The 14388-nt window shown below is 38.8% G+C and overlaps 1 protein-coding gene across 1 annotated transcript; it reads left to right on the top strand.

The window, feature by feature from the left end:
• The first annotated feature begins 716 nt into the window (after positions 1-716).
• Positions 717-14081, top strand: LOC120072902 (auxilin-related protein 2-like). The gene is made up of 8 exons (XM_039025432.1): positions 717-1620; positions 8968-10687; positions 10773-10905; positions 11017-11114; positions 11315-11380; positions 12014-12103; positions 12576-12752; positions 13546-14081. The coding sequence occupies exons 1-8, from the start codon at positions 968-970 to the stop codon at positions 13582-13584; spliced, it is 2976 nt and encodes a 991-aa protein (XP_038881360.1). The 5' UTR covers positions 717-967; the 3' UTR covers positions 13585-14081.
• Positions 14082-14388: the final 307 nt, after the last annotated feature.

Raw genomic sequence — 14388 nt, forward strand, 5'->3', positions numbered from 1 at the left:
TACCCGTATTTATTTAGTTCAATAGTAAATTTTATTTATTTTTCTTTAACAATGCATGTGCTTCTCATTAACCAATCATACGCACGACTAAAGTCTAAAAAGAAATATATCATATTTATTAATTTATTTAAGAATAGATATTTAAATAATAACTAATAACTAAACGACTTGTTAATGGAAAAAATGAAAAATGAAAGGAGAGCCTAGAGAAATGAGAGAAATATAAAAAACCAAAAAAAGAAAAAAAAAAAAAAGAAAAAAAGGAAAAAGGAAAATAGAGTATTAAAAAATCAATAAACAAAGAAAAAAAAGTCACAAAAAAAAGTGATAAAGAAGAGATAAATGTGATTAATATGTATGAAGATAAATTTATAATGTAAATAAAATGTTCTAGTATTAAAAAATTATTTTGAGAATTTTAGTTTCTTAAATTTGATTCTATTTTTAAAAACATTTCTTAAAATTAAAAAAATGGAACTAGTTATGAAACAAGTTGTCATTTATAAAGCCATCAAATTTTCCCACTCCATACATGTAATTTAATATTGAAGAAAGAAACAACAATAATTGTACGCTTTTTCTGAAAATTTCTCATTCCCATATGAAAAACACTTTTATTTATTATTTATTTTTTAATTTTATTTTTGAAAAGTATGAAAAACACTCCACATCTTGCAAACACAAACATCCTCAAATGTTGAGAATAAAAAAGGGGAAAAAAAAGTGTAATGAATTCCATTAATCCCTCTAATTCTACCATCAATTTTTCTCTCTATCCCTCACCGTATGCCCCTGCACTTCATTGCAGGAGCTTTCTCTCTCTCTCTCTCTCTCCCTCTAGCTTCTCCAAATTCAGATCTCTTCCTTTCCCATCCGTCTTCTCTTCTTCCCTGATCCCTTTTCTCTTCTCCCTGGATCGCTGTTTTCTCTTCTTCAATCACTTTATATTGTCTTTTAACTTTTTCCCATGAACGATTTCGAGGGTCTTCTAGCTTCAAATTATGGATTCAAACCTCAAGGTAAAGCCGCCCCAATGGCCGCTTCTAAGGGTAGTTCTAATATCAACCCCACCAGCTCCCCAAATTTCGATCTTGGATCTCGTGGCTCCTTCCGATCGACTAAGACGAACAATTCCTTATCTGGGTCTCTCGCCGATGACCACGATTTGCTTAATCGATCGATGAGTGCTCATGAGACTCGCGATTTTGGTGGTTTCGATGATCTGCTTGGTGGGTCTGGGATATTTTCCAAAAAATCGGAGACTCGTGGTGGGGATTCTGATTCTAATTTTGACTCTCTGTTTCGTGGGGGTGGTAATTCTGGTCAACCGCCGGCTTCCAACTTACCGGTTTATGATAAACCCGTATATGATGATGATATATTTGATGGCATTCCTGGCTTGAGAAACTCGTCTAAAGTTCAGTATGATGATGTGTTTTCATCTATGTCTTCGCCGCCTAAAGCAGATTCAGCATTCGATGATCTGATACCTGGGTTTAGTAAATCAGAAAGTGTATCGAAGAGTACGGGTGGGAAAGGAACGCAAACTAAAGAGAAAGAGATTCCTGCTTTTGATGATTTGATACCTGGGTATAGAGGCAGCAGCCCCCCTGGTGACAGGTATAACATAATGATTGTGTGCAATCTGCAAATGGACTTCTGTAGTTTAGTTAAGCTTTGTAATTTCCTATTGATCAATTTGGGTTTGGATAGTGTACTTTCATTGTGATCGTTTAACTTTTGACGTTAATTTGTGGAATTTGGTTTGTTTTTATCTTCCCCTTCTTTTCTTGGTCTAGTTATACTATTGTTACATTGCAATTAATCATTGTATTCAGCATTTATGTTTGGATTTATAAAGATGGCACTTTAGAATGAATTGTTGCTGTTTCCATCACTTTTTCCATGTTGGTTCAATTTGGTGGAAACAGAGCTGTCAGTTTGATTCATATGTTTTACTCTAGGTTAGCACGGGTTTGTTGGGTTGATTTATAGCTAACACATGGAGTTCTTTGGAAGAATCCTTGCTAAATGATCCTTAGCTCAGTCAATCCTCTTGAGTACTATCACTAAATTTTAACTTGTCTTTGTAAGAAATATGCTGATTTGAACTCAGCTTTGGTGGTTGACTTCAATGAAATGGTCTTGAACAGTCCATCAGTTAGGCTTGGGTTTTGAAATCTGATCTCAAGAAAGCATTTCATTTGGTTGAACGTAACTAGGTTTGATTGGATTTCTTGGAGAGTTTATATTGCTAAATTCTTGGTCTTCAATAATGGTAAACCTCGAGATAGAATTTGTTCTTCAAAAGAATGCCATCTCTCCTTTCATCATCTCAAATCACCCTGACTTTCTCAAAGGCTTAGACATGCAGCAACTTAATCAATTTGAATCATTTTACAATATGTGGTTTATACCATTATTTGTACGGCCTTTTGGGGACATGGAACTGGATAATATTTTGGGAACTCTAAAGTCTTTTGAGCTTGTGGTAGGAATGTTAGTTAGTATACTGAAGACCCTTCCTGTCAATATTAATGTGGACAACTGAGAAGTCTCTAGGCAAGTCAAGAGACTTGGTTATTTTTTGTTGGTTCTGGGCCTCAGTTTATTATTATTATTTTTTTTTATTGTGCAAATGAAAAGAGACTGATGCTTTGATCTCTATTTTTTATCTTGATTTTTCATTGGAAAGATACCAACAAGCCGGATATCTAATCCTTGTTATCGAAAGAGTCTCTAAAAGGTTAGACAAATGAAAAAGCTACCATTTTTCCCAGGGAGGAAGATTTACCCTTGCAGATTCTTGTTTTGTCAATCTGATCAATGGACTTCAATCTTTGATTTTTTTTTTAATTTAATTTTATTGTAATTTAAGTTTTAAACCTTTCATTTACGTTTTTTAGGTTACTTTGGTGTTCGTGGTTATGACATTCATGTACTTGGGAGTTACAACCCTTAAATTGACAATATTTTACTTTTAAGGTTCACTTGGTCAATTGACAACCCTTAAATCCTACTTACTTTTTCCAACTTGCTGTTCACTTTTCTGTTGAGAAGACAATTCTCAAAATTGCTTGTTTGTCCATTTCCATTTGACTTGAAAATGGTAGTGGATCTTTAGTGGAACAATGTTTCTTGGTGTTATATTGTATGGCACTTTGTTCTTAATGCACTTGTGTTTTTGGATTGGAGTTCTTTTCTATAGCTAAAGTTGGAATTCCATTTTTGGGGCTTTTTTTTTTTTTTGTATGTTATTGTAATTATTTTCCCATGAAAGCTTGGTTTATTAAAAAAGAAGAAAAGAAAAAATGAAATATTGCATGACAATTTGGTTGGGTTGGCAGCCCTTTCAAGCCCAAAGGAGAGATGCTTTGGAATTATGTGGTCAAATGCTCCTTTCAGAAATTTTAATGGGAAAAAAACCATTAACCATTTTCCATGGTACTGATTGACCCTAAATGCCTCAAATGACAAAAGTGTACATGCAGAGGAAGCATGTAAAGGTGAGGATAGATAATGGGAATGATAGGAATAATTAAGCAATTGAAATAGGAAGTGGGCCCTAGAAATATTGTTAGTTATAAAGGGCCCATGGGATGGGAGTGAGTATATGTAAGGCCGTTGAGGCCATGGAGAGGGCATCGAAGATCATTTTGGTGGTGAATATCTCTTATGAGATTTAAGGAGAGATAAGGGAGGTCTTCTTATGAGATTTAAGGAGAGATAAGGGAGCTCTTGAATTCTCCCTCTACTGTTGATAAATAAGATTGATTAAGGCTAAAAGCTTATCATTTTGGTATCAGAGCAGTAATCTGGGCATGGTGGAAAGATGGAGAACAAGGTTCTTTGTGGAAGAAAAGCTGGCGAAAATGGAGGAGAAGATGAATTTGACAATTTAATGAAATCAAGGAGAAGATGGACAACATGATTGCACAAATGACACTGGTCTTATCCCAATTGGAGGCCATGAGCAACATGGGCAAAGGAACACCATCATTGGAGAGGACGGTGATGGATAAAGGAAAGCGAGTGATAGAAGAATCGTCAACATAATCCGAGAACCAAGAACAAACTATAAATACAGTGGAGGGGATACATGCACCTGGGAGTAAGGAAGTACCATTGTTCGACAAGTGACTGAGGAAATTAGAGGTGCTGATATTCAAAGGAGAAGATGAGGAAAATCCGGATAGATGGTTGCACTGCGTGGAGTGCTATTTTGTGGTTAATCGATTATCAAAGAAAGGACAAGAAGGGCTGCTGTGTTTGGCTTGGAAGGTGAAGCACTAGACTGGTATCAATGGGAGGACGATTGGTCTCCGATGGGAAGTTGGGTGCATTTTCGGGAGTTGTTTCTAACTTGTTTTCGTCTGGCAAGTGAAGTTGATTGATACACGAGGGTGATGAGATTACAGCAGGAGGCGATGGTGAGGGACTATCAAAGGAAGTTTGAACGCTACTCAGCGGGCCTGAAGGAATTGGGTGACAAAGTCCTAGAAAGCAAATTTGTTTATGGGCTCAAGGAGGTGATCTAGAGTGAGATGCGCAAATTAACGCCCGAGGGCCTTAAGGCCAAAATGCAAATGGCCCAACTCATTGAAGAGGATTAGTTGCTTCAGTAGAGGCTGGGCAAGGGAACTGGGTCAACAAATAACCCGAGTAATGAGAGTGGGTCCAACACTAGCGGGGCGGGTTCTAGAGGGTCAAGTGGCCTGACTAATCGATCGATAACATTTAGCCCTAATTGAAGTGCAGTGAGTTCCTCGACGACGATTACTCCTCGGAAAGATGTTGGAGCGAAGGGTAGCAACAAGAACCCGTATCGACGACTGATAGATGTAGAGACGAGGCAAAAACAAGATAAGGGGTTGTGCTTCAGATATGATGAGAAGTCTAGTTTTGGGCATTGTTGCAAGAAGGAATCACAATTTATGTTCGTACAAGGAGAAAATTTGATTGACGAAGGGGAGGAAGCGGATATCGTTAGTTTTGAAACGGTGGACATACGCAAAGAGGACGAAAAAAATCAAGAACCTATCACTTAACTCGATGGCTGGGCTGGGTTCCCCAAAAACAATTAAGGTTCGTGGAAGTATTTGTGGCTGTGAGGTGGTTGTTTTGATTGATGGGGGTGCCACGCATAATTTCATCACGATAGAGTTGGTATCAGAATTACAGCTGTCGATCTCCCCATCAAAAGGCTACGATGTGGTTCTAGGCTCAAGAGGGTCAGTCCAAGTGACTGGAGTTTGTAAAGGTGTGTTTCTCACCATTTTCGACTTATCTATAATTCAAAGATTTCCTCCCTCTACCTTTGGGCAGTGTTGATGTAATTTTGGGAGTGTTGTGGTGGGAGACTTTGGGGTAGATTTGTTTTGATTATCGTTTATCCACGATGGAATTTGAGATTGGGGAATGGTAGGTTCAGATACATGGTGACCATAGTTTGGTGAAATCCCAAATATCCCTTAAATCGATGGTGAAAACGATGAATGAAAGGGATCAAGGTTTGTTGATCGAGTTGAATGCAACAGATGCAACAAATTTTACAGAAGTTGGGGACGACGAGAGTGTTTGAAATGGGTTCTCTAAAGTACTAGAAGAGATTCGGCAGGTGCTTAAAAATCTTGAATGGGAGATAAGTTCATGACCATTCCATTGAGTTAGAGTCGGGAGCCAGACTAGTTAATGTGAGACCGTATAGATATCCTTAGTTCCAAAAGGACGAGATCAAGAGGCTAGTGAAAGAAATGTTGATGGCAGGGATAATTCAACCAAGTAGGAGCGTTTTCTTGAGTCCGGTTCTGTTAGTGAAAAAGAAAGATGGAAGTTGGCAGTTTTGATTGATTATCGGGCCTTGAACAGCGTCACTATCCCAGATAAGTACCCTATACCTATAGTTGGTGAATTGCTTGATGAACTATTCGACGCCACTATTTTTTCAGAAATTGATTTGAAACCAGGGTACCATCAAATTCGAGTGCAGTCGGAGGATGTCCATAAAACGGCTTTTCGAATGCATGAGGGCCATTACGAATTCTTGGTGATGCCATTCGGATTGCAGAATGCCCCCTCCACTTTTCAGGTAATCATGAATGATATATTGAAGTCGCACCTCTGTCGTTTTGTCTTAGTTTTCTTCGATGATATCTTCGTTTATAGACGAACAATAGAGGAGCATGTTGGTCATTTTGCAACTATTTTGGACATTCTGATTCATAATCAATTTGTGGCAAATTATCAGAAGTGCCAATTTGGAGTGACTAGTATTGAGTATCTGGGTCATATTGTGTTAGATACTTTGAGAGTTTGCGTTGGTGCGTTATTGATGCAAAACAAGAGACCTCTCGCCTATTTCAGCCAAGCATTACCTTCTACTCATTGCTTCAAGGCAATTTACGAACGCAAATTGATGCCATTTGTGTTTGCAATTCAGAAATGGCATCCCTACTTGTTGGAGCGACACTACAATTCAGAAATGGCATCCCTACAAATGGGGTTTCAGCTGATCCGGCCAAATTAGAAGGATGAAGGTGTGGCCCACACCTCGAAGTGTTAAAGAACTGCAGGGATTTCTCGATTTAACAGGCTACTATCGAAAGTTTGTGGCTCAGTTATTAAAAAGGGGGAACTTCATGTGGAATGATGAAGCTGGGATTGCCTTCCAGAAACTTAAGTTTGCTATGATGTTTGTACCAGTTTTGGGGTTGCCTAACCTTAACAAACTGTTTGTCGTGGAAACAGATGCTTCAGGAGTGGGCGTTGGTGCGATATTGATGCAAAGAAGAGACCTCTCGCCTATTTCAGCCAAGCTTTACCCCTACTCATAGCTTCAAGGCAATTTACGAATGCGAATTGATGCCGTTGTGTTCGCAATTCAAAAATGGCGTCCCTACTTGTTGGAGTGACACTTCATTGTTCGCACAGATCAGAAAAGTCTTATTGGAAAAGGATGAAATAGAGTGTAAGTCTATGGGAAAGGGATGAAACAGAGTGTAAGAAAGTTTGGGGTGGAATGTGAAATTTGCCCACAGGCGAAATATTTGACGTTATCTCCCACAGGTCTTCTTCAGGCCTTACCAATTCCCAACCGAGTATGGGCGGATATTTCTATGGATTTTATCGAAGGGCTACCCAAGTCCGAGGGTATGTACTATCATGGTTGTTGATCGGCTGCCCAAATTTGCTCATTTTGTCACTCTTAAGCACCATTTTTCTGCTCATTCTGTGGCTGGGGTATTTATGAAGGAGATCGTCCGTTTACGTGGGTATCCTCGTAGCATTGTGTCCGATCGCTACAAAATTTTTACCAGCTTGTTTTGGGAGGAGCTATCTGGTGTCTTGGGGACTCAAATATGTTGCAGCACATCATACCACCCACAAACAGATGGGCAGACGGAGGTGGTAAACAGAAGCATAGAAACGTATCTTTGTTGCTTCACAGTGGGCACTCCGAAACAATGGGCGAAATGGGTTCCATGGCTGAATTTAGATATAACATCTCTTTTCATACATCTGTCCAAGTCACTCCATTTGAAGTATTATATGGGTATCCTCCTCCCCCGGTGTTGGGTTATGCGGTTGGCTCTATCGTGGTCAATGAGGTTGATATGCAATTAAGAGATCAGGATGCCATGTTATCGAAGTTAAAGGCCTCATTACTTAAAGCCCAACAACAAATGATCAAAATGGAAAATGAAAAACGGCGGGATGTTGAATACAATATAGATTGGGTATACCTTAAGCTGAAACCTTACCGACAATCATCGTTGGCGAAACTTCGTCACCCCAAACTGGCGCCCAGGTTCGTCGGCCCTTCTCAGGTTACCGCCCGAATTGGCAAAATGGCCTATCGAAATGCTTTACCGTCAGCATCACGTATTCACCCTGTTTTCCATGTTTCGGTGTTGCGCAAGGCTGTGGGATGTAATCTGCCAATGGTGCCAATTCCACCCTCTATAACTGCTGATTTGTCATATGTTATACAACCTGCTGAAGTATTGGGTCTGCATACATCCCCCACTAGTGAGAAATAGTTGGAAGTAGTTGGGAGAACAGGTCACCCATGGATGCAACGTGGGAGCTGTTGAATGTCATTAATGAGCAATTTCCTGACTTCCACCTTGAGGACAAGGTGGCTCTTTGTGGGGCGGACAATGATAGACCCCAAATGCCTCAAGTGACAAAAGTGTACGTGTGGAGGAAGCGTATAAAGGAGAGGATAGATAATGGGAATGATAGGAATAATTAAGCAATTGAAATAGGAAGTAGGTCCTAGGAATATTGTTAGTTATGAAGGGCCCATGGGGAAGGGAGTGAGTATATGTAAGGCCATTGATGCCATGGGAGAGGGCATCGAAGATCATTTTGGCTGTGAATATCTCTTATGAGATTTAGGGAGAGATAAGGGAGCTCTCGAATTCTCTGTCTGCTGTTGATAAATAAAATTGATTTAAGGCTAAGGCCTATCGGGTACCTAGACATGAGTAGGTTTGAAATATTATATGCTGCTTTGAATAGATTCCATGTTCCAGGGAAAGCCTACTTTTCGTTTCTAGATTTAACGTGGAAACGACTGCACAGAAATTCATTTCACTTGAAATAGTCTAGTATTGTACTTTCAGATAAATTCTGGTATTTTTTCAGTTTACAAATTTTTAATCTGGTTTTTTTTTGGGGGGTAAAATATTAATTGACATCAGATTCAAATGGCAACTTGCTAACATCTGAGTCTTTTTTTATTGTTTTTTTTTTTTTTCCAGTTTGTTTCATTAGTGTTTTCTTATCAATGTATTTCTCCTTCAAATCTGAATAGAGCAGTAGTTTGAGTTTCTTCATGTTTCATAGGCACAATGAGTTAATAGATTTCGGAATGGGTGCTTCTGCTCTCTTAATGGATACTGTTCTGTCTGGCAAAGGGAAAATTGAATGATGCTTATGTTTCCTGTAATATTTTACTTTCAGGTCGAATTCAGAACCCAGCTGGACGTCAGAGCCAACTTCAGTTAAAAGTACAACATCCTCCAAGCCAATGGAAAACCCATTTGGGGTGTCAAGGGAGCGCAGTGATCTACACGAAGAAGCTAGTGACATTAGTAATTTTAAGAGCCCAAAATTTGATGGGTACCCTTCCTCTGATGCAAATAATAAAGCTTTTGATGATATGGACCCATTTGCTAGCCTTAGTAAATCTGTCCCTGCATTTTCATCAGAAGGGAATAATAGAGGTAAGGCTAAGAGTCCTCCTAGGGTAGACAGAACTGCTGCTGGGCCTCAGAACTCTAACAGTAAAGATACGATGGAGAAACCATCTGGAAAAACATCTGGACAACCTTTGAAGAAGGATGTGCCTGCTAAAAATGATAGACAATTTGATCAGCCTGCGTTTGACATTCCTACAGTTTCAACTAATTCTCACAAATTTGTGCCTCAATCAACATCCCCTCCTGCTTTGAAAGATGCAAACGTGATGGGGGATACATCTAGATTTGAAGATGGTGTTGAATCAGATGAAATCTGGCTCACTGTAGCAGAGATTCCTCTTTTTACGCAACCCACTGTTGCTCCACCCCCTTCAAGACCGCCACCTCCTATACCACAGCAGGTTCCAAAAGAAGGAATGGGTCCATATGGCTCACGAAGTTCAAAGATGAATGCTAATGACTTTTCTTCATTTCCTAGTCCTACTCATCATTTTCAGGTTCCTAAATCTACCTCTGATTCGATGAGAGATCATGTGTCTTCCGTGGATGAACTTGAGGAATTTGCCATGGCAAGGAATCCAAGTAATGCTGAAGAACAAGTAAATGGTCTTTCAAATGAAGAAGTAGAGATGAACTCTGCTGCTGCGGCCATGAAGGAGGCAATGGATAGAGCAGAGGCTAAGTTTAAGCATGCCAAGGAAGTGAGGGAGAGAGAGAGTACAAGAACTTCTAAAAGTAAAGAAGCTGTATATTGGGATAGAGATGAAAAAGGTGCACGAAGTGAGAGAGTTGAAGATGAGGAGAGCATGGATCGTGAACGATTCCAAAGGGAAAGGGAAAGGGAAGAGAAGGAGAAAGAGAAACGGAGAGCTGAAAGAGAGAAAGAAAGAGTGAGGGAGCTTGAGAGGGAAAGAGAGGAGAAAGAGAAAGAACAACGAAGGTTAGAGAAGGAAAGGGAAAGAGCTAGGGAGCTTGAGATGGAAAGGATAAAAGTCAGACAGGCTGTTGAAAGGGCCACAAGGGAAGCGCGTGAGAGGGCAGCTACTGAAGCTCGCTTAAAAGCTGAAAGGGCTGCTGTTGAAAAGGTTAATGCAGAGGCTCGAGAACGTGCTGAAAGGGCTGCAGTTCAAAGAGCTCAAGCTGAAGCCCGTGAAAGGGCTGCAGCAGAGGCCCGAGAAAGAGCGGAAAGGGCTGCAGCAGATGCACGGGAAAGAGCAGAAAAGGCAGCTGCAGAAGCAAAAGAGAGGGAAGCACGAGAGAGAGCTTCTGTGGCAAGAGCAGAAGCTGAAGCACGAAGTAGGGCAGAGCGAGCTGCTGTGGAAAGAGTTGCTGCAGAGGCTCGAGAAAGGGCTGCTGTAGAAGCTCGAGAGAGAGCTGCAGCAGCAGCCAGGGCTAGCCAACAGAAGAACGAAAATGACCTTGAGTCATTTTTCAGCATGGGTAGAGCCAGTAGTGCACCTAGGAATAGGGCCAACCCTATGGTGAGGACTTGAGTTCGTGAATCTTGTTAGCCAGTTCCTTTGCTTTCTTTTCAATCTCTTGTTTCTTATCAGATGCCTTTTTCAGGACAACTTCTTTGATGCCCAACCACCAAATAGACCAGCATCAGAGACGACTAAACCATCTTCTACTACTACAAATATGAGGAAAGCATCTTCAGCCACTAATATTGTAGATGATCTTTCATCTATTTTTGGAGGTGCTTTTACATCTGAATACAATATTCAACAAAGTTTCAGCACTGCATACATTTTAATAGAAGTTGGACTTCGGTCACGGACATTGACTTTAACTGTTTGTTTGTGCGAAGGTCCTCCATCTTCTGGAGAATTCCAGGAAGTTGATGGGGAAAGTGAGGAAAGACGAAGAGCCAGATTGGAACGCCACCAGAGGGTTCAAACACGTGCGGTATGCTTCTGTGTTTTCTGTTTAAATATGTATTACAAACCATCTTGATGTGTACAAACGAGAGAAGGAACTTGCAATTAGAACCACTGTACTATGCTTTACAGTCTGCATGGACTTACACTCGTTTGTTATCTATATGTACATAGATAAAATGTGCTTTGCTTTAATGAGGCATTTCAAATTTGTATGCATTGTTTCAGGCTAAAGCTCTGGCTGAGAAAAATGAGCGAGATCTTCAAATGCAGAGGGAACAAGCCGAGAGACATGTGAGTTCATGTTCTTGACATTTATTGCCTTTGTTTCTGTTCCATTTTTAAACCCAGCCATTTCTCTTTTGTGTGGCAGAACTAGGATTTTATTATTTTGAATCTGTGTTGATTAACAGGATTCGAGAAAACCTAGCTTTTCATGTTGTCATTTGTCTCATCATCCTGTTATCATTTACTTTTCTTAAATTTTTTGAGACTGGACGCAGATTTATCAATGAAATAATGAAGTACTCAATGTTGTTGTCTGCTAAGGAAAATGGTGCTCGCTTCCATTTGTAACTTACCAAAAAACTTGAAGGAGTTATTTATTTATTTATTTAAATTTAGTCACCTGATTTGTTTGAAGTTCCAATGTGTACAGTCCAAGACTTGATATAAAATTGAAAGTCCTTAAAGTTTTGTCATGATCTGAAGTACGTACTAATGGTTTTGGTACTCTTTTAACTGTTTGTTTCTCATGCTGGATCTGGATGAAATTGAAGTGGAAGGATGATATTTAACATTTTCTCACACTCTATATCTTTATATTACATAAAAGAAATTCGCAATTTGATTTTTTTTCTTGTTTTTTCTTCTTTTAAATAAGAAACGAACATTTCATTAGATTTCCACTCAATAATATGTTTGCAGAGAATTGCTGAAACGCTTGATGCTGAGATCAAGCGTTGGGCTGCAGGGAAGGAGGGCAATTTACGTGCTCTTTTGTCAACTTTGCAATATGTAAGTTCATTGGCTGCATGTTAGTTATGCTTTGTTGGATCATCTGCATTTATTATAACTCCTGAGAGCATGCGAGCATTAACTTCCTTTATCTCAAGTAAACAACATTTTAACTTTATAATTTTTTTCAATTCAACTTGAATAATTAAAAATCATTTGAACCAAACGCATTCAAACTGGCTGAACTTAGTCCAATCTAAATTAACCTTGTATCACCTTATAATCCAACCCAAACCATTGCGTTCCTCAATTTTTGATTACCCATATAAAAAATACTAAGAAAACTATTATGGATTTTACTAGCTAAAGAATCTTGCTAGCAGTTCTTTCATTTATAGTAGCAAAACAATTGAATTGCTATCATAAGAAGCTACGTCTCACTTTTAAGTGTTATTTGTTTTCATGGCCTGAGAATACTGTTCTGGTCGACTAGATGGTTTACCTGTTTCTTTCACTGTTATATGATGATCAGGTGCTCTGGCCTGAGTGTGGGTGGCAGCCAGTTTCTTTGACCGAGATGGTTATTCCAAATGCAGTCAAGAAAGTATATAGGAAAGCGACACTGTGCATTCACCCCGATAAGGTGCAACAGAAAGGTGCCACCCTTCAGCAAAAGTATGTTGCTGAGAAGGTGTTTGACATTCTAAAGGTACATCTATGCTATATATATTTTGGTAGTGATAATGTACATCTATGCTATACATATTTGGGTAGTGATAAGGTACATCTATGCTATATATATATTTTGGTAATGATATGTTGAGCTATACCGTATTAGAAAATTCAAATACTGCTCCAGTATTTGATATTTCATAATGTTTCTGCTTTCCAGTTTGTTATGGATGATTTTGAGCGCTGCATTAGAAGTCTGATTACCACTAGGTTACTCTATAGGTGCTACTCCAATGATCCTAAGAGGGTCTTGTACTTGCTTGCCTTGTTTTCACATTTTAAATGAAAAACATTTTAGTACTTGGTAATATTTCTATTTCGGTTCATTTTTTCCCTCTTTCAGTTTATAAATGTGACAAGTTTTAGAAGTCCATTGCTATATTTTACCGGTTGCAAATAATGGAAGATTTTGAATTGAAATGCTGCTATAGATTGGTCTAGTAAATCAATGCACTGGGTTTCAAGTTAATAAACGAGTATACAAAAAAGGAGAAGCCCACAAAAAGTGAGCCAACTACAAGAAAGGGTTCAGTCAAGTAAACTAAGGCATTGCCAATGATTACAAGAGGCTTGAAAACTGAAATATTTTGTTGACTAGTGTTGCTGTGGCCACACGTTGAGTGATGTGGCTTAATAGTAGTAGTAATCAGAAAATTGTCTTTTTTTAGTGACAGCGTAATTGTCATAAATGCTGCTTCCTCATAACCTCTTAGTTTCCACTGTTCATTTTTCTCGATAGGCTTGTTAAAGTTTCTATCTCGTGATTACAGGAAGCATGGAACAAATTTAATTCAGAGGAACTTTTCTAAATTCAATTCATGATTTTTCTAAGAGCAAAGGGGAGAATGAATGTTTGGTTCAGAGGAAAGCTTCGCATTTGTGGTGTTCTTCTGATTTCATCTTGGCATGCAACCGATATGTGACGTGGCTTTGCCATTTGGTTGTTGAGAGATGAATTCCTCCAACTGGTAATATGATTTCATTGTTTCTCATTCTTTTTCTGCTCTTCCCTTTTTGTCTTTTTCTTTTTTGTTTATCTTGTATAATTGATGAATTTTCCCCGGGTGTTTTGCTCTAGTCTATATAAGAAAGAAAGATCAGTGTATGAATGAATGGTCAGTGATGGGGAAGAGTTAGTAGATATAAAGTAGAAATATGATGAAGTTGTGTGGTTTTTCTCGTTTCTTCACCAATTCTTGCTTGTGATGTGTACAATCTGGGTGCATATGTTGTAGAAGTTGTATTCATAGTCGCACATTTAAGTTCTTTGCCATTTATACAAGTAAGATTAGAAATTTCAATCCAACTTTTCTTTTTTAAAGTATTGTCTTCCATTCATTTGTTCTAAGTTCCAATTCTATGGAAGCAAAAGTACGGTGTCGTTTGGTGATCCCAGCTCGGTATGGTTTGGGGTCACAATGATAGGTAAAAGCGAGTTGTTTTCAGCAAGATATTTTTTGAGAAGAATTGGTTTTGAAATAACTTTGAAGATGATTTACCTATAAATAACTTTGAAGATGATTTCCCTATCATACAGTCATTTCTTGAAACTGACTCATTCGATTATTTGACGAAACTACCTGTCATTATAAGTATATTGAGGATGAGATCAG

Source organism: Benincasa hispida, chromosome 3 (assembly GCF_009727055.1).
Source record: "Benincasa hispida cultivar B227 chromosome 3, ASM972705v1, whole genome shotgun sequence".
In the NCBI taxonomy this organism is placed as follows: Eukaryota; Viridiplantae; Streptophyta; class Magnoliopsida; order Cucurbitales; family Cucurbitaceae; genus Benincasa; species Benincasa hispida.